Genomic DNA, 25,814 nt, shown 5'->3' with positions numbered 1-25,814 from the left:
AAGAAACCTGGGTTTGATCCCTGGGTTGGGAACATCCCCTGGAGAAGGGAAAGGTTACCTACTCCAGTATTCTGGCCTGGAGAATTCCATGGACTGTATAGTCCATGGGTTCACAAAGAGTTGGACAGGACTGAGTGACTTTGACTTTCACTTTCTATTTCTAAGAACTTTGAAACTATTACTCCATTAGTATTGTTGTTCAGAAGTTAAGTGCTGTTCTGAGTCCTGATCCCTTGTATGTCAACTACTGTTTTCTTTCTAGAAATTTATAGGCTCTTTTCTTTGTCCTCAGAGTTTTAAATTTTCACAGTGATGTGTCTTGTTGTAGTCATATTTTTATCTATTGTGTTAAGCACTTAGTGTGCACTTCTGTTTATAGCAGTGGTTCTCAACTAAAGACAGTTTTGGCCCTCAGGGAGAATTGACAATGTCTGAGATACTTTTTTGTTGCCATAAGAGTAGATATGTTGCTGGCTAGATGGATACAGACCAGAACCCTGCTAAATATCCTATAAGGTACAGTACAGTTCTCCACAACAATGAATTATTGGAGCCAAAAGTTAATAATGCCAAGGGTGAGAAATCCTGATTTAGAGATTCCCGTATTCTCAGCTTTCTGGGAAATTTCCTTGCCTTCTGGGTAATTTCTTTGCGTTCTTTCTTCCTTAATTTTCTCTGCTTCATTTTTTCTTTTCTCCTTTAATGGGAGAACTTTTATGATTTAGTTATTAGACCTCCTGGAATAGTTCTCTACTTTTCTTGACTTGACTTCTCTGTTCTGTACCTTTTGTCTTTTTTTTTTAACACTTTCGCAAATTTCTTCAACTTAATTTCTTCTGTCATAGTTTTAATTTCTAAGGTCTTTTTCTCTGAATTTATCTTTGTTATTTTAACTGTTTTTTTTCCATAATTGCAATAACTTTGTGAGGATATTAACAATACTTTTTTTTTAAGAAATATTCTCCCTTTATATTCTATTTTCACTCAGTTGCTCTTTTCCATTTGTTTTGGTCTCTTTTTCAACTTAGAAGCTCTGCTCAAACATCTGTGCTTTTTGATGGTTTGTTCATAGTGAGGATCGGGGGACTACGAACTCTTGAGTCTTCAAGTGGAATTGTTGACGTCAAGCTCCAGTTTGAAGTAACTTGTCTAAAACATGATCTTTCCTCTTGGGTTGGTCGGGTTCCCCAAATAACACTTTTTGATCACCTGTCTAGAGGGTGAGAGTCTAGTTACTAATGTTGTGGGACCCAGGGAGGAGTAAGAGCTTCATCCATATGCATACTCACTTAATCCTGCTATTTTACCACACATCTGCTTTCCACTGCAGGCTTCCCTCATGGCTCTGACAGTAGAGAATCTGCCTGCAATGCGGGAGGCCCAGGTTCGATCCCTGGGTTGGGAAGATCCCCTGGAGAAGGGAATGGCAACCCACTCTAGTATTCTTGCCTGGAGAATTTGTGGACAGATGAGCCTGTCAACCTGCAATCCACGGGGTCACAGAGTCAGACATGACTGAGTGACTAACACACACACACAACTTTCCACTTCTTACCGTCCTTCAGTACAGTGACCTGTCTTAATTGCTTCAGAGAATTATCTAGTTTTCCACCAGTTGGTAAAGAGGTAATCATCAAGTGGCTATGAGATGTGGATCTGACTACTTCTTAGATAGACTTTCTGCCAGTGCACTGTTATTCATAAGATAACTGTCTCAGCTCTTCTTCCAAAATTCCTGATGCCCCCATTTCCATAAGAGCTTGCTTAGACAACCTTTCTCTTCACTCTGATAGATAAGTTTCTTGAATCACTTTACATGGGCAAACTGTTCCACTTGTTACCAATTTCTTCTAGCATGTGATACCATCTGAAAGCAAGCAACAGAAAATTTGAAATATTTACTAAGGACCTCCATTGGACAAATAACTGTGCTGGGTGCTATAGCTGAATTTGTAGGGGGAAACATACTTTTCATTTCAGAAACTTAGAAAAAGGAAAATGAATTGGATGGTGGGGGAATGGGGGTGTTGGGAACGGAAGCCATAACTGATGTTCTGCATTTTGCTACATTACCTTGTAGATGTCTTTTTTTTTTTTAACTTTTATACTACTCTTATGACTATTTTATTCAGAACAGTGTGAAAAGCTAAAATAATGTCTTATTCTTATATAAGATTATATCTTATTCAAGATACAATAAAAGCTATATTTTAGTTTGATGATAATATTGAGTATATAATGTTGTGTAACGTAAAATGTTGGTTGTATTATTCATATGTATTTGTCATACATATTAGTTATGCAAAATAAACCTAGTAGGGAAATTTTTGAGTCCTTTTATCAATGGGTAATAATGTTTAGCAAAATAAGGCTTCAACAGGGTAAAGTCCTGAGTCAGTATGGAATAGCACTGGCCTAAAAAATCAAGAAACTTTAAATTAGAAGTAAAGGACCTGCTGGGGATGAGGTGGGAAGAAAAAGAAAACAAAAAACTTTGTAACTAATTCTCTCCATATCAGTAGTCATCTGTGTTACTTACCAAGTCACTACATCTTTGAGCCCCTTATTTCTAAGCTATAAAGTGAGAATTTTTTTGTTTGTGCCTCTTTCAGCCCTAAAATTCAAAGATTCTAGTTAGTTCTCTTTGGAAGCCCACTTAACGCCTTATCTCACAAGAGAACTAACTTAGTTCTTATTTCATTTCAGACAAGATTCCTTTGCTAAGCAAAGAAAAACTACCTGTGGTAGGAATTGGAAAGCATCTGTGTGGTGTGGCAACAGGTATGTAAACATACTAATAATGTTGAGATGAACACATTAAGTTTTAGCATGAAAGAATCTCTTTTCAGTAGTTTTAATCCCTGGTTTGTAACTCATTAATCTTCGTAGTAGCACTCGCCCTGTATTATATCTAGTTTTAGAGCTTTCCTATTTAGTTGCTCATTTTGGCCACTTTGCAGGATGAATTAAGAGTTTTATGTGTAAATGCTGTATCATAAGGGCTTCCCTAGTGGCTCAGATGGTAAAGCGTCTGTCTGCAATGCAGGAGACCCAGGTTCAATTCCTGGGTCGGGAAGATCCCTGGAGATGGACATGGCAACCCATTCCAGTACTTTTGCCTGGAAAATCCCATGGATGGAGGAGCCTGATAGGCTATAGTCCATGGGGTCACAAAGAGTCGGACACACTGAGCGACCTTAAAAAAGGGGGGAAGGGACCTTAAAGTTCTTTGGGTTACATTTCATCCAAAAAGGAAATCAGTCATTTACAGAAGCTATTATGGTTCTTTTCGTGAAGCTACTCATTTTTTTAGAAGAATTGCTTAGGAAGGACTTGGAAACCTCTCCCACTAGAAGATGATTGATTATCAAAATTCTAGGGGAAACAAAAAAAGAAATGTTAAGATGTGTTGTCTTAAACTTGGATCCATCAGATGTAGCATGATAAAGTAGACAGAACATGGACTTTGAAATCAAGTAGTACAGGGTTCAGCTTTGTTGTGTAACTCTGGCAGGTTAAACTTTGAGCCTCCAGTGAGGCCTTCTTTCCACATTCTGACCCTCTTCTTAACTCTTCACTATTTTATGTGAACATCTTACATTTCAAGACTGACCCTGAACGTCAGCTTCAGCAGATGCTTAGCTGATGCCTTTCTTCTTTCTTTCTTTGGGTTCTTTAAGCTCAAAACTTCCCTGGAATATATATATGTAGAAAAAAACAGATTTTTTCTTTGCAAGTCATTTCCTCAACAAGGGTAAGAAAAATGAGAGCCAGTTTGAGTAGTTGGACTATAAAAGTTTTGCAAATTTTAAATCTTAAGCTTCACATAGTTTTTGGGGGGTGGGGGGAATTGACTTTATGCAGAAGAAATCATTAGAGAAGATTATTCAATAATGAGAAAAGAGCAAATATGAACAAAGTTGATGTTAGCGCAAGTATAAAGCTAAATAGGTTTTTGTTGTTGGGCTTTTAAAAACCATACTGCCTAATAAATGTAAAAATTACTTATTTTTAAAGATGATGTGGTTTGGGGGGCCACATAATTGTGTTTGCAGATCTTGCATTACGATGTTTGGTTGAAACCTATGCTGCCAGTTGTGAGGAAAGGAATGAAGAACCTTTAGCCAAACGCATAAAGAATGATAAAACAGAAAAAGAAATTAACACTTTGGCCAAGGAAGGAAATGAAAAAAATATCCCAGAGAAGTGGACCCCTGTGGCTGGCATTGTTATTGCACTCTGTTGTCACCACAGGTGTGATTGGAGACATTATGTGGGCAAAGAGTATTTCAGGGCTCTGGGCCTTGGAGCAGTGGATTTCCACTATTTCCAGCGAATGAGTAGTTGGGCGACTTGTGGGATGCGAAAAACGTCTTTGGAAGCTTCAAATATTTCCACGAAAGGAAAAGATAAACAGAATGATGGCAGTGAAGAGCATGATGATGGAGGATACAGAATCACTGATGACAGCCCTGAGAGTTTGCCTGGGTGAGTGACTACTTTTAAGAGCACAACACTAAGGCAGAAATACTTTATTATTGCTATACTTCATTTTTAGATGAATATTGCCAAAAATTCATTCATGAAAATATATTTTACCGTCTAATTTTAGAATAAGTTAAAGTACACACACTTTTATTATGACATTAATAAAACATACCTTTGAAGCATGGAACATAGCACCGAGAACTTACTGTGGGTTATTTAGCAGTTTGTCAATACATAGGAATAGCGAAAATAGTTTTTATAAGGTTTTACAGAATTTTAATAATGTGTTATGTGTGTTTATTCAATTTAGGTTTCTTACTGTTGAAGAAAAGAAGAAAATAGGGCATCTTTGTAAATTGCTGATTGACCAAGGCCGAATCAAGTATTTACAGCAGAAAGGCTTCAGTCCTGCTTTACAGTACTATATAGACCCTCTGGTGTCTTTGGAAAATGTATTGTTAACTGCTTTACCAAATCATTCTTCATCACCAGAAACAAGTGCTTAATAGGAAAGAAATTTTGAACATCTGTCTTCCACCAAAAAAAATTTTTTTTAATTGTAGTTTTATATTCATGGGAATATCATTTAAATAGCAGATAATATGAATTTTAAAAATGTTGTGGCCTCACTGAGCTTAGGTAATGGCTTTGTTTTTTACTTTAGAAATCCAAACATTAGAGAATTCACCAAATTCCCAAAGCAGTCCTCTTCATCAGGGCATCTTGAATTATACTATCCATCAGCATCTATGGAGTTCGGGGAAGTAGTCGAGCAGTTGACTTGGTTACCTGAAACACATAACATGCCAACATGTGACTAGTACATTCACTTTCTATTTGCATTAATTTTAGAAACTTATTTTCCTTTGGTTTTATTTAGTACTTTTTATTTTTCAAGTTCAAGATGTAATGATCAATTATCAGTTTATATCAAGGACCAATCTGAGAATTTGGCTTATGTGTGGATTTTTTGTCCAGGCAGATCTGGAAAGAATAATTAATTGTGATTATTTGTTTCTATTGCAAATAGATACAGAAATGTTCTCAGTCAATTAATGAATTTATCTTCAGATTTCAAGAGCCGTACCTGTATTTGTATATTATCAAAATTTATCCATGACAGACACTAAAACTAAAGAGGTGTTTTCAAGGAAAAGAACTATTTCACTTCATTTTTTTAATTGGATAATTATCTAGTTAAAACTTCCAAAAGGATACTTATAAGCCTAATTCACAAATTAAATTGAAATTTGTAAATAACTTCTGAAGTTAATTAGGCATCAGTATCTTTTAATGGGTCATTTTTACATATATAAGGACAATTACAAGTGTATTCTCTCCTGTTTGGGAAGATAATTTGGAATAAAGTGGAAATTAGTGATACCAAAAACCTCACTTTTGAGCCTCAGCTCATAAGCAGTTTCTATGCACAAGTAAACATTAAACCAAACATATGGTAGGACTGTTAGTCTTTTCCTCATCTCATCCTTGGTTTGTTTCTGCTTTATTTGTAAAAATTGTCTTAATCATCGTACATTTGCCAAGATAAAGATCCAGAATTACTAATTGAGATACTATAATGATATTCTTAAATAGTATTTGTAGGTCTGTGAGTACATTAATTATAAATTAGAAGTCTAGCACATTTTTAGTTTCTGACCTTACTACTTAATTCTTATATAACTCATGAGACTGCCTAGGTTCAAATCCCTACTACTTGATCTCTTTGTGCCTCAATTCCCCTCTTGAAATGGGGATGATGCGGATAATAATACTTCACAGGGTTGTCATATGAGCATTAAGTGAGATAACATATTAAAATGCTTACAACAGTTCTAAGTACAGAGTAAGTACTTAATAAATACTACTTTTTAATAGTACTAATTCATAAAAATATTTTTAATAACAGACTTGGTTTTATTATCTCTGTTTAAGTTGTAATCTTTTTTCTCTTGTTGTAAGTTCTATGTCAAATATTAAAAGAAAGTACTTGTATTATTTTTTAAATTAGCTACTCATGCCTGCAAATTGAGACCATAAAGGAAAATAATAATACATTGTAATAATTAACCCCAATTTTGCTGAGTTAGGCAATGCTAATTTGTGTCATACAGTCTTTTTTACTTCATTCAACAATTTATGCCTGGAAATAAAAAGATATTCTACAACAGACATTATCTCTGTTATATTTCATAAAACACATACGCACAAAAGAATTATAGTGATGAAGTCCTGTGGACCATTTAGCTTAATGAATGTTTCTAACAGTAATACCAGGTACTCCATGGGAAGATAAGCCATAGAGTACTTGCTGTAGATCAACATGCCAGCTGTAGGTAGAGATTATTGTTTTCCCCAACCTTGTTTATTTCCCTTAAGATAACATGAGACAGTGAATATGTGGGATGTAAATAGATATTTCTTGACCGGCAAAATTTGCAGGTTCAGTAAACTCCTTAAACTTTAGATTGACCTACACAACTACCTCTTCCTGCATGTCCCACAGGTACATCACATATACTGTGTTGAAACCGAAGTTCATGTTCCACTTCTACCACCAAACCAGCTTCTATACTTCATTTCCCCATCTCAGCATCACCAGTCATCTAGTTGTTCCAGCCAAAACCAGATTCATCCTGGACTCCTCCTTTTTCTCATCTCCATTCAGTCATCAATTCTCTGTCTCCTCCCTGTCTTTTATATAATTATACTCTGCTATCCAAACCTAGGCCCCAAACTATTACAGTTTTTTTGCATATCTTCCTCCAATCTGTCCTCCATGTTACTGTTTCTGCAACCTTGCTACAACAGAGCTAATGACCTCCCTTGGATGTTGGTAAAAATATTTTTTCCAGCTGAAAATACTCTTTACCATTTGCTCAGATTATACCTGCTCTTAAAATAACTGAAGATGTAACTAAATTCTGTCTTTTAACTCAAAAATTCTTCACATTTTAGTGAGTTACAAAATGATGTTTTCTATTACTATCCTATTGCTTATTTTTTATTAACAGGTAATTACGCCCTTTGTCCTCTTCCCCTTGGGTTAAGTCATTCCTTCTGTAGTTAAAAAAAGCAACAAAAAGGTTTTAATTCTAAATTAGCAGTGATCGAAATCTACACATCAAAAACTCACATTTTAACTATTGGCTAAAACCTATGTTCTCTTGATAACGTTTCACTCCTAGGCACAGTAGCAAAATGTTTTTTCTTTTTCCTAGTCGTTTTTCTTTTTCTATTTGTGGATTATTGCAGAAAAAGAGGAAACAGTAGGGAAGGTAGTGTTTAATGAGTAACTGAAGGTAGTGTTTAATGAGTAACTGATAGGATGAGGCAGTGAACCTTTAATAATTACATTTTCATTCTCTTGGTCAGTACTTCAAGTTGTTGACTAAAGAAATTTATTTCCTGACTCTACTTGGAAGACTTCTAATATTTTTACAACCTTTCTCTCCAAGGCTTTATCAGAATTGTGAACACATTTGAATTTCACTTTTTTTTTCCTTCAACAGTATTGACTAAGACTAGGATTTGACAGAAAAGGTGAGATGGAATGAAAAGTCTATAAAGGAATTCACATATATATATATATACACACACATTACTAAAAAGAATTTTTAACCTGTGTTATATGCAAATCTCATACCTGCTCTCCGTGACTCCTGTATATATATGTGCATAAACTGAAGGCCGAATAATTCCCTTTCCTCTTCCTCATCTATGTTTTCACTGGGAGGAAGTGTTACTTCCAGTTTCAGTGGGTTGTCTCGGAAGTTGACAAACCTAGCAGTTCATCAAAAAACAGTATTTTTATAGGTGCCATAGAAGTATACATTTATTTTCCTGGGGAAAGATCAAATGATAATATACTAAATTACTCTTTTTTAACTGGTTTCAATAACTGAACATCTTGGTGAGATGTGATATATCCCAAGAATCTTTTAAGTTTCTTTCCTAGAAGAAAAAAATATTAGCTGTAGACAACTTATTTTTCAAGCTTTTAAAAGCAATTATTAGTCCATAGCATATGTTTAATGTGGTATAATTTAACTTGAAAGAGCAATCCCAATTCACCTCAAAAGTACAATTAATGCTATGAACTTAAATTTTCTGCATATTTTTAAAAGTATGTCTTATCTTTCATTGTATCTTCACCACCGAGTACAGGGCTCAATAGTCGCTAAATAAATGAATGATTCTGTTGAAAGTTGTGGGATTTGTTATGAATTATAATGTCTTATACTCACTGTCAGGAAGTTAAGTTTTGGAAGATACCTGAGGAAGATCTGTTAGTAATTAACTTAGTAAAAAGTTATATTTACTCTAACATTGCCTGTGTCCATTTGTAGTTATTTAGAAGGAAAATAATCACTGTTCTTACGGTTTTGGTGTATATATCATGGATAAATTTTGTTAGCAGTTATAAAGATGATTTTCAGGAAGATGTCACCGACACAGGGCATTTCTTAAAGCTGATAAATCCCACTACTGTTTTAGTTTCAAGGATTCTTGAGTAATGTAGGCCAGTACTATATGAATCCTATTTATAAATTATAGCACTTCAAAGTTGGAAGAGATTTTTAAATGTATTTATTTATGTGAATGAGAACTCAAATCTATTCATAACAATTTCTTCATATTACTTTGTTCTGCAGCCAGAAAGGAACATGTGAGTTCTGTGTCTACAGTTTACCTTAGATTGGTCATCTCTTCCATACACACTGGAATATCTTGCAGTTTATTGTTGCTGAGAACAAGAGTACTCAGATTTTTCATACTGCTGATTGTTTCTGGCAAACATGTTATTTCATTCCGTTGCAGCCATAATGTATGTAGATTTTGCATTCTGAAGAATTAAAAGAGGTTTATGTGATTAATCACATATAATATGAAAACCCTGGTTCTTATTAACTTAAAAGAATTTTAATGTCATACTATATAATATCTCGTTTTACCAGTCTACCTGAGTTAACTGACTTTACATTACCTGATTTTAGGCAAACTGGATCAGGGAGCTAATCTCCATCTACAGTACAACTCTCAGGTAGTAGTAGAAATGAAATCAAGGTATTCTACAATTCTTCACTATTTCATAGGATTTCTTGCAGAAGAACTGCTAAAATGTTATCTAATCTGAATTAGAATCTTAAAAGCAAACTCAGAAATTATTAATATGCCCATTTAGAGCAAGGCAAGTATGCATATTGTTTAACAGCGTGGACTCAGGCCAGGGTGCAGGTGTTGTTTAGTCACTAAGTCATATCTGATGCTTTTGAGACCCCAGAGGACTATAGCCCACCAGGGTCCTCTGTCCATGGGACTGCCCAGGCAAGAATACTGGGGTCGGTTGCCATTTCCTTCTCCAGGGGATCTTCCATACCCAGAGATCAAACCCCACATCACTTGTTTTGCAAGCGGATTCTTTACAGCTGAGCCACTGGACGGTGTGGGTGCCTGGGTTCAAATCGTAGCTGTCACACTTACTGTGATCTTCAGCAATTCACTAACATCTCTACCTCAGTTTCCTCAATCAGTTTTTAAACTGCACAGAGCAAGCAGTGAGCAATGTTGTTATTGTGGCATATTCTTGTCAATTTGTTGATGTCAGAAAGTCCGTTTTTCTGTCCCAAACCTCATGCCCCCTCCTTTTTTTTTTGTCTGTACCACATGGCTTGTGGGATTTTAGTTCCCCAGACCAGAGATGGAATCCGAAGTAGCACTAAACAGATCTATTGTGAATGATTATCTCTGGGGTCTCCTTTGTTTTGTTTGTTGTTTCTTATTTGTCATAGATGGCTTCAACACGTCTCTTGGTAGTAAATAAAAAAAAAAAAAGTTATTTTACCTTTCTATAGTTTCAGGAAGTTGTTCAAGTCTGTTGCTTCCCATATCAAGCCACTCAAGGGCAGGCATGTTCAACACAGCAGGAGGGATTGTAGTAAAGAGGTTCATACTCAAATCAAGGTGAGTAAGCTTTAACAAATTGCTGAGCTGAAGAGGAAGGCAAAGTTTTTCAAAATGTCCACAATGTAACCTACTACAACACTCACATTGGTAAAGGAGATATTTCACATCAAGGAGTGTTTACATTATGCTTGGGCTTTATTTAGTCGTAGAAGTCCATAGCAAATTTGAGAGAACAATAAAGCTAAATAACCTCCAGATAAATGAAAAGCTCTCATAGAAAGTTCATCTATTCAAAGAAAACATATCTTCCAAAATTACCAAGCTCCAGGGTTTAGAGAACCCACCTGGCAGAAGCTTTTTTTTTTCTTTCTGTGAGTAAACATGTTTTCCTTTTATCTAGTAGTCGAGATTTTCTTGGGAAAACCCAAAGTTCAGAATAATAGATATATTTGTTAAATCCTCTTTTTTGTGCCTGATGCTTTACACATGTTATCTCAGTCATAGAATTTACTGTTTGGTAAATTCTATTTTTTAAATGAAAACATCAATAAAAAGTTGATTAAGACTAACAGTACCAGTGTGCTCAGCTTAAGAAAGCAAATATATGGATATCACTGCCGTCTATATACATCTCCCTTCTTCCTCTTGAAAGATAACTCTATCCTGAATTTGGTATCTATTACTCCCATGCATTTTCAATTGTTTTTATTACTATACATAAATATATGATTTCTATGTTTTTCTCTATATATTACTATTATGTGTATTTTTTCAGAAACAAAATTATCTTTTTATATGTTTTAAAGATGATACTATACTTATCTTTCTTTAACTTGCTTTTTTCTCTCAGTGTCAGTCTTTATATGAATTCATGTTGATGCATACAGCTCTAGTTTAGTCATCAACTTTACAAAGCTAGTACCTTTTTTTCCCTTTTACGGACAAAATGGTTTAGAGAGACCATGTGACTAGAAATTATGGAGCTATGATGTGCACTCAAGTTTCCATGGACCTAAAGTCACAAAATTTCTAAATTTCTCTTTCTTCTGTAGTGAAAATTTCAGAATGTAAGAATTTAGTTAAGTTTTACAAAAGATTCTCCATTTAGCTAGGCAATTCTATGTTTTCTTTCTGTCTCAGGGCACATTCAGATTCATTCCACAACTCTAACTAAAACTTCAAAAAATGCAGAGATACAGTGATTATGGGTAATGCAAAAAGGCAGTTTTCCATTTAGTAGGTGATATTTCTCCAGCTTTAGAATTCAAGTGATGAAAAAAATACTTTTTCAAAACTTGTCATCAGATTTTAAATTTTTCGGATGGTTCAGAATTGTATATAAAAAGATTATTTTTGCATTAGCATAATTATGTTTATGTGTTACAGTGTATGCATCTTAATGGCTTAGAGGTATGTCTCCTATAACAGGATTTCTCAATGGTACTAAGATCCTTTGGTTCTAGAAGAATGAAGAAAGATATTAAAACCATTGTAATCTAAATCTTAATTTTGCATATGTGAAAACTAAGACCTAAGTTATGTAAAGTGGTATGTTCAAGGCCACACAGCTACTTAAAGGCCACACTTGGAAATAATTCCAGGCTTATGATCTCAGTTCAGTATTTGTTCCTATAAAACCTTTATCTTTAAGTAAAGACATAAAGGTTAAGAAAGGTTATTAGACACGCCCCAATTCACTTTTTACTGACAGAACCAAAGCTAAAAACAAAATCACAATAATTAGGAATTAGAAATGAAATATTTATTGGCCCTCTCTTAGATAAAAAGAAATTGTCCCTGTGATCATGATTTTCATCATAATCAAGTATGATAACCAAGACAAAGTGGGAAAGGGGAATAGTCTTTTGAGTTTTATTCTTTTACATAACCCTTATCCTGCAAAATCATTGTTTTCTAGGCAAAGCACCATGGAAATTTCCTTTTCTGATTCATAAGAGCCTTAAATATGCTTGAAAAATAATACAAAAGTCTGTATCTCTATGATCAGTTTTACCAATAACAAGATCAGTAAAAGTTTGAAGGCTTCACAAGCCCATTGCCTTGCTTTTCCTTGGTAGAGCTTGGGAAGCTAGCAAATACACTTCCTAATCTGAAGAATTCATGTCTTTTCACTTCACCTGTATCTCAAAAGCTGATCACCTAGAAAAACCAACAGATAAAAAGAGTTTTTCTATCACCACACTGCCTGTGCTTTATGATAAGGACATTCATTCAGTAAGTATTAAGTAATGACTTCATACTAAGCTGAGCCTTCAATTCTGGGAATAGAAACAAGATTCTCACTCTGGCCTTCAAGGAGATCACAGTCTAGTCAACAAATAATGTCGGTACTGTGCCAATAATAGAAATATCTTTTATGCTAAATAGGTCTTTCTCTAATTAAAAACATGCTTTATAATAATAAATGGTTTTCTCTAAATATTTTCTGAAATTATAGCATTTTTTCATTAGTGTTATTTTTAGTGATCGTACAGGGGAAAAGTAAATCACTAGTAGATAGAAAATATAATCATAAGCATTTACATCATTCTGACCTCTTGTGGAAGATCACTTATGTCTCTGTTAACAGCAAGTTCGAGTTTCTCCAAACTGGCACAGTAGCTTAGTTCCATGGGGACAGTTTTGATTCTGTTGTAACTAAGAATCAGTTCCTGAAGTCTAGTGAGCAGTCCTGTGGAAAAATAATATACAATAAATAGCAGAGGGATATAAAATACTGTTTCTAGTTATTAAGTATTACAGCATAACTTACTTTCCAGGTTCAAATTGGGAAATTCACATTTAGGCTCTTCCCTTTTCCTGGTATGTGTCCTGCCCCTTCTTCAGAAGAGCAGCAGATGATTTACCAGTAAAAAAAAGGCAAAAAAATTTTTTGTTCTGGTTTATCTGTACTATATCCTGACCAGTTTTCCAGTGGGGGATTTTTTTCCCCCTCATTTAAAGAATTTTATCTGGTTTTTCCTTCTTGTCTTCAATCAGTTCCCTTGTAGAAGGAATAAGTGAACTAACAATATTGTTTCCAGAATCAATACAATATTATTTCCAAAGAGATTTTTCTTGCATTAAAGTCTCATCTTGAATCACCTCAGTAAACCCAGAAGCTTGGATCCCCTGGAAGCCTCAATTCAGATGTTTAGAGTTTTCTCAAGATGTAGGACTATATAAAGATGAAATCTTTATTCCATGTATCAAAAAAAATTCTCAATAAAAAACACAGGAATAGAAGCAATCTTCCTTACCAATTCCTTGAGGTATCTCTGAAATTGTGTTTCGAGATAAATCTAACACAATAAGGTTCTGGAACCTTCCAATGAATTCAGGAATTTTCAGCAAGCCAATTCTATGAAGTTGCCATTCCTGTAGCTGGTTCAGTTTTAGTAGAGAAGAAGGGAGAGTCTAAACTCAAGTAAAAGAAATGACAGGGTTACTATATTACTTAAATTATTTAAGTATCATGCCACACTGAAATGTTATTGTAGAGATATTACTTGATTTGTAAAAGAAATTAGGAATATTTTTTTTGTTTAATGAGTTACATTTCCAAATGCTTTGTGCTACTTCTAAGTTTTAAGAGCTTTACTTTGCTGGGGGCAGGGGGTGGGGGGGATGCTAAACCTTCAAACCCCAGTCAGAATAACATAAACAAAACTAAGGTATTTTAGTCAATATTGCTCACACATAGAGCTGTGTTCTAAAGATTCTTTATTAGGCTTAATGAGAGTACATATGTTATTGAAAATGAGAATATGGTGGTTAATTGAAATTATAGAAAAAAAAGATCATTTTAATCAATAATTCAAACTTCCCTTTCTTTTTTTAAAATTATTTGTTTATTTTTGGCTGCTCTGGGTCTTTATTGCTGTGTGCAGGCTTTCTCTAGTTGCGGTGAGTGGGGGCTAGTCTCTAGCTGCTGTGGCCTCTCTTGTTGAGAAGCACAGGCTCTAAGCAGGCAGGCTTCAACAGTCGCAGCACACAGACTCAGGTGCCCCATGGCATATGGGATCTTCCAGGACCAGGGATAGAACCCATGTCCCCTACATTGGCATGTGGATTCTTAACCACTGGACCACCAGGAAAGTCCCTTTCCTTTCTGTTTCAAAATAGGATAGTGTTTTAAAGACGATTTTCTTTTAAATTAAGAGTTTTAAAGTTTCACCTATTCTGAATTCTATGCCTTTTCTCTATCAGCCTAAAGTAGCCAAAAGACAAAATAAAGGTGGTAACCACTTAGCTAAATATACCAATGTGTATGAAGACAAACACTGAATTAAGGGATAAAGGTGGCCCTTGTTAAAATTAGACTAGGCCTAAAATACAATAATTAAACAGATATGTGTATGTTTGTATATGTGTACGTGTGTGTGAAAGAGAAAGAGGGAGGGAAGGAGAGAAAGAGAAGGTAATATGAATCCAATTGTGGACCTAAGAAAACTTAATATACATTTCCATTTTGTGAACTATTAACTGAGCATTAGCTTTGGAAAGTAATAAGATTTTTGTTAACCAGTCTTTATGGAAAATGAGAAAATGCTTATTAGAAGGATTAGTGGAGAAAATATTACAAATGACTTAAATTTAGGCAGCATTAAAGCACATTGGTTGAATTTTTGCACAACAAAGTTGGGAAGTTACGTTCATTTTCAGTTCCTGTTGCCCAAATTCATTTCATATTATACGCTATTAAAATCAGAATTCCTAACTATTTCAGACTTAAGCACATAGTCTAAGAATCATTCTCTCAACTTTCCAACACAATGCAAAATATAAAAAATATTGCTTCTATAAAGCTTACCTTCCATTCCTCTTTTTCTATCTTCAAAATGACTCTTCCATCTTCCTTGGTGACCTTTTCTCTTAGCTTGGTTAAGCTTACTCGTTCTTCCCAGATTCGCACTAGCCTAGGAGACCAGGAAATCATTTTAGGTCACAGGTGTTAACATAGGTAGCATTCACTTTTGTATGAAAAAGTAACCCATCAAAAACAAACTTTTGATTGACAGTATCTGGAAATCAGATAAGAATTATTTGGTAAGATATTTAATTTGATTAATATGATAAATGCCCTCTTTTTAAGTTTTTGAAAAGTATTATACCTCTCCTTAGATTTTTTATAACAGATTTGTTACGATATAATTCACATACCATATAAATCTGACACAGTTTGGTGTTTTCTGATACATCTACAGAGCTGTGCAAACGTTACCACTATCGGATCCAAGACATTTTCAGCACTCAAGAAAGAAATCCCATACCTGAGCAGTCACTCCCCATTCCTCTCTCCCTCAGTCCCTGGCAGCCAATAACCTCCTATGTATTTGCCTATTCTAGATATTTCATATAAAAGGTATTCTATAATATGTGGTCTTTTGTGTAGCAGGGTTTTATCCAAAATTTATGCGTGTATCAGTACTTATTTCCTTTTTATAGAAGAATAATGTTCTACCCCATCAGTTCAGTTCAGTTCAGTCACTCAGTTGTGTCCAACTCTTTGTGACCCCAAGGACTACAGCACGCCAGGCCCCCCGTCTGTCAGTAACTCCTGGAGCCTACCCAAACTCATGTCCATTGAGTCACTGATGCCATCCAACCATCTCTTCCTCTGCCGTCCCCTTCTCCTCCTGCCTTCAATCTTTCCCAGCATCAGGGTCTTTTCAAATGAGTCAGCTCTTCACATCAGGTGGCCAAGTACTAGAGTTTCAGCTTCAGGATCAGTCCTTCCAATGAACACTCAGGACTGATCTCCTTTAGGATGGACTGGTTAGATCTCCTTGCAGTCCAAGAGTCTTCTCCAACACCACAGTTCAAGAGCATCAATTCTTCAGTGCTCAGCTTTCTTCACCGTCCAACTCTCACATCCATACATGACTACTGGAAAAACCATAGCCTTGATTAGATGGACCTTTGTTGGCAAAGTAATGTCTCTGCTTTTTAATATGCTGTCTAGGTTGGTCATAACTTTCCTTCTAAGGAATAAGCGTCTTTTAATTTCATGGCTGCAGTCACCATCTGCAGTGATTCTGGAGCCCCCCAAAATAAAGTCTGTCACTGTTTCCATTGTTTCCCTATCTATCTGCCATGAAGTGATGGGACCAGATGCCATGATCTTAGTTTTCTGAATGTTGAGCTTTAAGCCAACTTTTTCACTCTCCTCTTTCACTTTCATCAAGAGGCTCTTTAGTTCTTCTTCACTTTCTGCCATAAGGGTGGTGTCATCTGCATATCTGAGGTGATTGATATTTCTCCCAGCAATCTTGATTCCAGCTTGTACTTCATCCAGCCCAGCGTTTCTCATGATGTACTCTGCATATAAGTTAAAGAAGCAGGGTCACAATATACAGCCTTGACGTACTCCTTTCCCAGTTTGGAACCAGTTTGCTGTTCCATGTCCAGTTCTAACTGTTGCTTCCTGACCTGCATACAGGTTTCTCAAGAGGCAGATCAGGTGGTCTGGTATTCCCATCTCTTTCAGAAATTTCCACAATTCATTGTGATCCACACAGTCAAAGGCTTTGGCATAGTCAACAAAGCAGAAATAGATGTTTTGCTGGAACTCTCTTGCTTCTTCGATAATCAAACAGATGTTGGCAATATGATCTCTCGTTCCTCTGCCTTTTCTAAATTCAGCTTGAACATCTGGAAGTTCACGGTTCACATATTGCTGAAGCCTAGATTGGGGAATTTTGAGCATTACTTTACTAGCGTGTGAGATGAGTTCAGTTGTGCGGTAGTTTGAGCATTCTTTGGCATTGCCTTTCTTTGGAATTGGAATGAAAACTGACCTTTTCCAGTCCTGTGGCCACTGCTGAATTTTCCAAATTTGCTGGCATGTTGAGTGCAGCACTTTCACAGCATCATCTTTTAGGATTTGAAATACCTCAACTGGAATTCCATCACCTCCACTAGCTTTATTCATAGTGATGCTTCCTAAGGCCCACTTGACCTCACATTCCAGGATATCTGGCTCTAGGTGAGCGATCACACCATCATGATTATATGGGTCGTGAAGATCTTTTTTGTACAGTTCTGTGTATTCTTGCCACCTCTTCTTAATATCTTCTGCTTCTGTTAGGTCCATACCATTTCTATCCTTTATTGAGCCCATCTTTGCATGAAATGTTCCCTTGGTATCTCTGATTTTCTTGAAGAGATCTCTAGTCTTTCCCATTCTATTGGTTTTCTCTATTTCTTTGCATTGATTGCTGAGGAAGGCTTTCTTACCTCTCCTTGCTATTCTTTGGAATTCTGCATTCAAATGGGTATATCTTTCTTTTTCTCCTTTGTTTTCTCTTCTGGTCTTTTCACAGCTATTTGTAAGGCCTCCTCAGACAGCATTTTGCTTTTTTGCATTTCTTTTTCTTGGGGATGGTCTTGATCCCTGTCTCCTGTACAGTGTCGTGAACCTCCGTCCATAGTTCATCAGGCACTCTGTCTATCAGATCTAGTCCCTTAAATTCTACTGCATGGATATACCAAATTTGTTGACCCATTCATCAGTTGATGGACATTTTTAACTATTATAAATAATGCTGCTGTGAATATTCATGTAAAATTTTCAGGTAGATCTATGTTTTCATTTCTCTTGAGTGTGTATATTCCTAGGAGTGGAATTGCTGGATCATTTTGTAAATCTACACTTAACTTTTTTAAACCAAATTGTGTCCAAATTGCTTGCATCATTTTCCCTTCCCACCAGCACCGTATGAGGGCTCTAGTTGCTCCATAGCTTTGCCATCCGTTGTTAGTATCCATCTTCTTGATCATAGCTATCCTAGTGGGTGTGAAGTGGTACCTCATTCTTGTTTTGATTTGCATTTATTAAATATCTAATCTATAGATATCTAGTTTAAAAGTTTTTAAAAGGCTTGCAAATGATATAGTTCAACCTCATAGTTAAATTGTATATTACTATATTCCATTTTATCCAGATTTAGTTTTCCAGATATAAAAATGCACAAAATTCTGGAATACATCCTATTGAATTTTGGTTCATAGCAAAAATACATAATGTCAAGCTATAAAAAATGACTAACAAAAGGTTGCAGAAGGTTACCTATTGCTATACTAGAAATTTTTCACATATGAAAAATAAAGAATGAGTTTAGAATTGGAAGTTTTATACTTTTAGCCTATTAGAATGATACAGAATAAACAAAATATAAGCAATCATCAAAGAACATAGGTTTAATCAATTCAAATAGTTATTTACCAAAATTCTGTTGACATCTGAGAGTTAATATATTTTCTTAGCAATTTTACATATTAACTGATCTTCAGGGAGGGTTTTATTTTAATGAACAGAAAACCAAATATCTCTAAAAGTGTAATATTTGCTATCTCTATATGTTTGGTTTGCAAAATATTTCTATGGAGCCTGCATATTTTCATCTTCTACTTTTCTGAAAATTAATTTGCTAACAATCGCACTGTGGCAATGACTGTGTGTGGCCTTCCAGACTGAGCAGTCACTCACTCATGCCCAACTCTTTGTGACCCCATGGGCAATAGCCCACCAGGATCTTCTGTCCATGGAATTTTCCAGGCAAGGATACTGGAGTGGGTTGCATTTCCTTCTCCAGGGGATATTCCCAGGGACTGAACCCAGGTCTCCTGCATTGCAGGCAGATGCTTTACCTACCTGAGTAGGTAGCCTGAGCTACCTACTGAGCCCTAGTAGGGAAGCTTCCAATAAATGTGATTAAGTGAGACAAAATATATAATGCCATCTATTCAATTATACTATGTTTTATAAAAATAGAACTATTCAAACGGTAGACATAATGATTATTAATTAGTTACTGCTCACTGAGATACACATATTCCAGAGTTAAATATAATGTTGAGCAATGAGGTGTCTTACTCCCTACATTTTAACTTCAATTAAAGATCTCCATCAAGCACCTATTATATGCCAAATATTATGTTAGACATTGTGGATACAAAAACCTCTGTCCTTAATGAGTTATAGTGAGGGTAACTATTACCAGATAAGTTTATTTCCATTTCTTTAATGATTCACTTATTCTTTCTGGCTCTGTGTGATCTAAATCCAGAATGTATCACTTAATTCAGAGACCATGGACAAGACATCTCAATTCCAAGGACTTTGCCAATAATATATGGGGTTTGGATTAAATAATATCTAGTGTTTCTTCTAGCTCTAATAGTCTGTAATTCCTACACTGCTTATTTTAAGCTTGAGGCTCTTTCAAGTTTTGAATAGAAATTTTCTACCTCCTCTAAAACCCTTCTATTATACTCAAAATCCTTTCTCAAATGTCGTTATATCAACTCTTACCCAAGTACTTAATTTTTTTCCAGGCAACCTTGCATCAAAAGACAGAACAATTTCTCTTTACACATAAGGCTTTGGGGGACTTCCCTGGTGGTGCAGTGGTTAAGACTTCATGCTTCCACTACAGGAAGCATGGGTTGGATTCCTGGTGGGGGAACTTAAGATCCCGTGGTGCAACCGAAAAAAAAAAAAAAAGGTAAACTTAAGGGTTTTTAGTTAAATCTTTAGCCACTTTTAGCTGAGAAAAGAGCATTAGATTACATTTTTACCTTTTTTTTTGTCCCTTGCCTGTTTTGTGCAGGGAAAATTGAAGCTGCTGAAATTAAATGATTCTTAGCCAGACATATTTAATATTAATAGGTGAAATTCAGGAGTAAAGAAATAACTCATGATTTCTGACCACTGTTTTTTAAAAAATTGAATACAATTTATTAAGAGTACTTGAGTTAACAGAAAACAGTCTTATGGTTGCCAAGGATGGGAGTGTTGGAGGGAGGAGGATTGGGAGTTTGGGATTAGCAGATGTAAAGTAGTATATATAGGATGGATAAACAACAAGGAACTATATTCAGTAGCCTGTGATAAACCATAATGGAAAAGAATATGAAAAAGGATATATATATATATATGTGTGTGTGTGTGTGTGTGTGGGTATAACTGAGTCACTTTGCTATACAGCAGAAATTAACACAACATTGTAAATCAACTATATTTCAGTAAAATTTTTAAAAAAGAGTACTCAAGTTTGTCATAATTGTATAATATAAACATAATAGGTTTTGTAAGAGTAGTTTTACATGTAAAGGGTCAATCTAGGGAAATTTAAGACCTGAGGTTAATATAATGCTTACTGAGTCAGATTGCTTAGGTATGAATACTAGTGAATACCAGTTCCACATTTATTAGCAGTATGATCTTTGACAAGTTACCTAGGCCTATCCTTCAGGTTTTCCATCTTTAAAATGGAGAAAATAACATCACCCTTGTGTCACAGAGATTGTTTATCCAATATGTTACTCTTCTTCTTCCTCATAATAGATCCTCTAAATATAACTGGGCACAAGACTTCATTTAGCCATCCTCCCTTGCAGTTAGGAATGGGTCATATGAAGCTTTGGCTAGTGAGATGTTAGCAGAAATAGTAATGTGTGCAACTTCCGGCTAGCTGGAATCAAGTATGTTAGCCGCAGTTGGTCTATCTATGTATTTCGGGCCATGAAGTAACTAAAGTCTGTTCCTAAAGGAATGGAAACCATGCCCAGTTGAGCAACAAGATAAAAAGCCTGAATATGACGCAGTGGAGTGCTGTGCCGGTCCTCTTCTTTGCTGGGAGAATACCAGTTATTTCCAAGTTTTTACACTCCCTCCAGGTTACCCAAGTATAGGTCTTAATTTGTCTAAACCAGTCATACAATCTCATTCCCCTAAAAGGTTACTTGATTAGGGGTGTAAAAATGACCTGATTCTGGCCCATGAGAGGTGAAGGAGAGGCTAGCTAGGGGACCTCAGAAAGGTATTTTCATTCTTAAATAAGAAACAAATAAATATAATAGCTCCCACTCTTCTGATAACATAACGATGTCTGGCTGCAGTGCCTGCAAGTATACCAGTCACCCTGCAACACTGAGAGAGGCTAACCTGAGGACCAAACTGGCATACCAAGATTAGCTGTGGAAGGTGGAAGAAGCAGAGTCCAAAAAATCGTGGAAGCTTTGGAATTGCCTAAACTCAGGACTTCCCTATTGTTTAAGCCATTTTTAGTCGTGTTTTTTTTTATTAGCTGACACAAGTCCATTTTTTAAAATGAGATGTAATTGACATATAACATTATATTAAGTCTAAGTGTACAACATAATGGCTTGATATTTGTACATATTGCAAAACACTAAACATTGCCATTCAATGTTTAGAAAGAGATCTAATGAGTGATAACTGTAGGGAGCTATATGGAATCTATGAGGACAGGGGCTGTCCTTGTAAAAGTAATGTGATACTTTGGAAATATCCAATGAGGAAAGTAGGTAGATATCAATAAGGCAGAGGAAATGAGAGTCAAACTATAACCCAAATAGAGGACTCAGGTGATCCACAGTGGCCCTGGCTGGAACTCACATCTATTGAGTTGGGTGAGAGTCGACTGAACTTTCTAATCCAAGATATTGTTTTAGTTCCTAGAGAATATAATGTTGAACAATCTCTGAAAAGTAGACTAAATGATACTAATCGAACTTTGATGAATGTTGAACAGACTCCTAGGATAATTACTATTTTCATTTGTATTTTTTGTGGCCCACATCATATGGCCACACTTCATTGTCAGGTGCTTCCTTTAGTTATATTTTGAGTTTTCTGTAAATAAAAACCTCTATAAAATTCAATAATAAGGCAATTAATAAATACTATTTTACTAATGAAAATGTTATGAATTTTTGTTAATTCAAAATAATAAACATGTTTTAGCATACTTTTGTTGGAATTCCTTCTCTCGCTTCAGGTCTTCATTGAGTTTCTTTATTCTTTTTTCCCAAACTTCCTTTACAGCATTGACAGCCCCAGTACTAACCACATTTTCTGACATGATTTCTCCACATTGTCACAGGGTCACCAACTTCATTAAATTTTGAATAACTGAATCACAGATGCCATCTCAGAAAGGACCTGATTGAACCAGAGTGGGGGGAAATGTGTTTCAGAATGTTTATTGAGTGCCATAATGAACAGAATAGCTTATATTTATTGAACACATTCTATATTCCCAAGACTATTTAATGTACTTTACATGCCATATTTCACTTAGTAATGCTCATAAAAATGTTATGACATGGGTACTTTTATTGTCTTTGTATAAAGAGGAGAGAATCAAGCCCTAGAAAAGGTGGCTAAGTGGTTTACATCCTATCTCTAATAAGTGACAGAGGGTGGAACTGATGCCAAGTCTACTTCTTTTGTTACTATTAATTCACAGTAATGAAAAACTACAACTACTTTTACATGTCCAATTATAGGGAAATATGTAGTAATGGATATACAAAATGAGCAGGCATCTTGACAGAGCTACTTAATTTAGATGCTATATACACAAGCTGGAATTCAGTTAAGTGGTAATATAGTGGGATTGTTTGCCCTTGTGGGAAATAAATTGCCAATGGACTCATCTAACATTGAGGATTGTGACCTGAATCTCGGAAAAGAGAGGCAAACAATAATAGGGGAATGGTTATGTAAGTCACGGTAGATCTATTTGATGAGATGTTCTTTGCCTTTCACATAGTGGTATTGATTTTTCACCAAATTAGCAATAATGAAATAATTTGATTCACAATTTATTTATTTCTTCAAAATTCAAGAAGTAAAAGATGTCCACAATTACCACTTCTATTCAACATTATATTGAAATGCAATAAAGTAATAACGTGAATAAAATAGGAAGGTATACAGTTTGGAAAAGGAGAAGTAAAATTTGCAACAGCACAGGAAAAAAGGTACTCTCATACACTAAATGTGACAGCGCATATTGTTATTGTCTCTATGGAGAGAATTTTGGTAATATCTATCAAACTTAAAAGTCACACCAACACTTGTGGGAATTTACACTGCAAATATTTTCAATTTTAAAATGACACATTACAAAATTATTCACTGTAGGGTTTTTCATGACAGCAAAAAGTTGGAAACAACAATAACTTTCTACCAGTAAATTACAGTAGATGCATATTATGAGGAATTATATAGCTCCATAAAGAAGGAAAAGCATGTTATATACTGATAAAGCATGATATCCAAAATGTATGACTATGACACAATTTATTTATCCATTCTAATTAATGTGGATATTTAGATCCCAAATTTTTGCTCTAATGAGCAAAACTGTTTCTGAAATTCCTGTTCTTATCTTCTTGCTGCTCATGAGGTATTATTTCTATTGATACCCAGAATTAGAATTGTTAGATCACTATGTTCAAATTGATAAGATAGAGACAAATTGTTTTCCTTGTATAGTTGTAGTAAGTAATTTCCAATGGAAAACAAGTGGCCTCTATCTTAATTATAGGAACAGTTTCCATTGGAAATTGTTTCCCCATTGATGTATATCTTCACCCCATATGACTGTGTAAAATGATATCTCATCATGATCATAATTTATGTTTTGCAGATTATTAACTGCTCCAGGCTAATAAAGATTGCCCAACTAAATAAAAGACAAAACCCTGTGTATTATTTACAAATGCATACCTAAAGCATGAAAATAGAAAAAATGGAAGGTACAAAATAGAAAAAGGTCAGTCTAGGTTTATACCCAAGAGAAATTAAAATATATGTTCACACAAAAACTTGTACATGAATGTTGATTATTCACAATGGCCCCAAAGTGGAAAACAAGTAGCTGACAAGTGGAAACAAATGGCCATTAACTAACAAATGGCTATTAATGAACAAAATGTGACATATCCATACAATGGAATGTTATTCTGGCATGAAAAGGAACAAAGCACTGCTGCATCATGGGGAAACTTTGAGTAAAATGATGCTGATAGAAGTCAGACACAAAACACCAAAAATTGTATTATCCCATTTATACAAAATGCCCAGAATAGACAAATCCATGAAGAAAGAATGTACATTAATGATAACCATGGGGCTTTATAGAGGGGGAAATAGGAGTGATTGCTAAGGGTACAAAGTTTCTTTTCTGAGTGATGAAAATCAACTTTTGAAATAAATTAACCTACGAAAAAGCAAAGATTATTTATGGCTAAAAAACCAGAATGTAATACATCTTCAAAATATAAAAATAAAAGTCCTTTTAATAGGGTGTAGGAGAAGGATATGGGAAAATAGAGAGTGAGGAAGATAAGAGATATAGTCTATACTTTATGGAATGAGAGAGATTTAAGTATTGAAGCTATAAGGCAACAAAAAAGAAATTAAAAGAGATACAACTCTATGAGAGTGCAGGTGAATTTAAGCATCTTCTTTCATAATGAAACAACAGATAATGTCTAAAGCTGAGAAGACACAGCATACTGCCTTTGAAAAAGAAAAAAAAAGTATTGTAACCGCTGAAAACTAAATACTGAAATAGTTAAAATGGTTACTTTTAGGGTGATAAAAATGGGGTACACAATATTGCTTTTCACTATTAATCTCTAAATTACTGATTTCTTTAAAACTATGTAATTTGTGTGTGACAGACAGAAAGGCAGAGACAGAGAGGAAGAAAAATGTATTTAAAAAGGGAGAAGTTTAACATTTGAGGATGAATATATAATTGCTGATATGCAGGAAATTATTAGGAGGAGGTCCTTACTTTAAGCAATAAATGCAGCATTTAAATGGGAACAGATTTGCAAGATCTTTCTCCCATCAAGAAACTATGGATATTTATGCTGCTAATCCAACCCTCTGGGTATTAATATCACTGTCCAGTGATTTATTGTTTCAGATGTAAGCAGATTTGAAGCATGCGTTTATCAGATAATAAAGAATTAAAATCTCAAGTACCTACATGTAAATGTGTATTTTACTAGACACGTATAACTTCATGTGCCAATTCATTTCCCCATTTCCCGTTAAACTTTGATCAACCATCAATATTCCTATAATAGTAACCAATGACTCTTTGAGGAAAACAAGTCAGTGGTGATATATGTATTTCTGCTTCCCACATGGGATTGTGTTCTCTACCTAGGTTATTACAACAGAAAAACACAAACCATGGCAGTAAAGTAAGCATGGCTATAACATGACTGAGGAGTCAACTTCCCAAAGTCAAAAGAAAACAAAAGAAATATAATCTCTGAAGAAACACTTCATGATTTCTAGGGAAGTCAGTCTTCCAGAGGAGGACAACTATATGAATGAGTATGAACCTCCAAAGAGACTTTTAAATTCAATTTCCACTTTAGTTGTACCTTCCAGAAAACATAGACACAGTAAAAACATCAACAGCTATCTATTTATAAGTCAAGAGTAGGAAAAAAAGTGTTTTTGAAAAATACGTACCGCGGTCAGTGCATACAAGAGCTGACATGTCCAAAGTTAGTGTATCAACTGGGAGTGGACTGAAGGCAGAACTGTTTTCAGTGACTCCCAATGATAAAAATCC

The 25,814-nt window shown here is 35.1% G+C and overlaps 2 protein-coding genes across 16 annotated transcripts in view; one reads left to right on the top strand and one right to left on the bottom strand.

Annotated features, from left to right (window-relative positions):
- The window catches only part of TRMT13 (tRNA methyltransferase 13), a 19,634-nt gene extending 12,976 nt beyond the window's left edge, over nucleotides 1–6,658 (top strand). For 7 of the 10 annotated variants that reach the window (XM_081493229.1, XM_081493231.1, XM_081493228.1 and 4 more), the window contains 3 exons: nucleotides 2,707–2,781; nucleotides 4,056–4,488; nucleotides 4,799–6,658. In XM_081493229.1, coding sequence (XP_081349355.1) covers nucleotides 2,707–2,781; nucleotides 4,056–4,488; nucleotides 4,799–4,994 — 704 coding nt within the window. In that variant the 3' untranslated portion in view covers nucleotides 4,995–6,658. The remainder of the gene's footprint in view (nucleotides 1–2,706; nucleotides 2,782–4,055; nucleotides 4,489–4,798) is intronic. The other 3 variants (XM_081493235.1, XM_081493234.1, XR_014054675.1) reach the window with 2 other exon arrangements.
- LRRC39 (leucine rich repeat containing 39) overlaps nucleotides 1–25,814 on the bottom strand; it is a 27,420-nt gene extending 1,606 nt beyond the window's left edge. The window contains exons 1-9 of one of the 6 annotated variants that reach the window (XR_014054677.1): nucleotides 25,712–25,814; nucleotides 22,174–22,366; nucleotides 15,209–15,314; nucleotides 13,656–13,812; nucleotides 12,951–13,087; nucleotides 10,334–10,479; nucleotides 9,182–9,334; nucleotides 8,135–8,331; nucleotides 5,177–5,277 (exon numbers count right to left, since the gene is read on the bottom strand). Coding sequence is in view for 4 of the 6 variants with exons in the window: in XM_081493238.1 (XP_081349364.1) it covers nucleotides 5,222–5,277; nucleotides 8,135–8,271; nucleotides 9,182–9,334; nucleotides 10,334–10,479; nucleotides 12,951–13,087; nucleotides 13,656–13,812; nucleotides 15,209–15,314; nucleotides 22,174–22,286 (1,005 nt within the window). In the remaining 2 variants the exon portion in view is untranslated. Of the gene's footprint in view, nucleotides 1–5,016; nucleotides 5,278–8,134; nucleotides 8,332–9,181; nucleotides 9,335–10,333; nucleotides 10,480–12,950; nucleotides 13,088–13,655; nucleotides 13,813–15,208; nucleotides 15,315–22,173; nucleotides 22,367–25,711 lie in introns of those variants that run through there. The other 5 variants (XM_081493238.1, XM_081493240.1, XR_014054676.1 and 2 more) reach the window with 5 other exon arrangements.

Source organism: Giraffa tippelskirchi, chromosome 5 (assembly GCF_054371585.1).
Source record: "Giraffa tippelskirchi isolate mGirTip1 chromosome 5, T2T-mGirTip1v1.2.pri, whole genome shotgun sequence".
In the NCBI taxonomy this organism is placed as follows: domain Eukaryota; kingdom Metazoa; phylum Chordata; class Mammalia; order Artiodactyla; family Giraffidae; genus Giraffa; species Giraffa tippelskirchi.
Note: the sequence above shows the minus strand (reverse complement) of the source record. Positions and strands in the feature narration are given on the sequence as shown.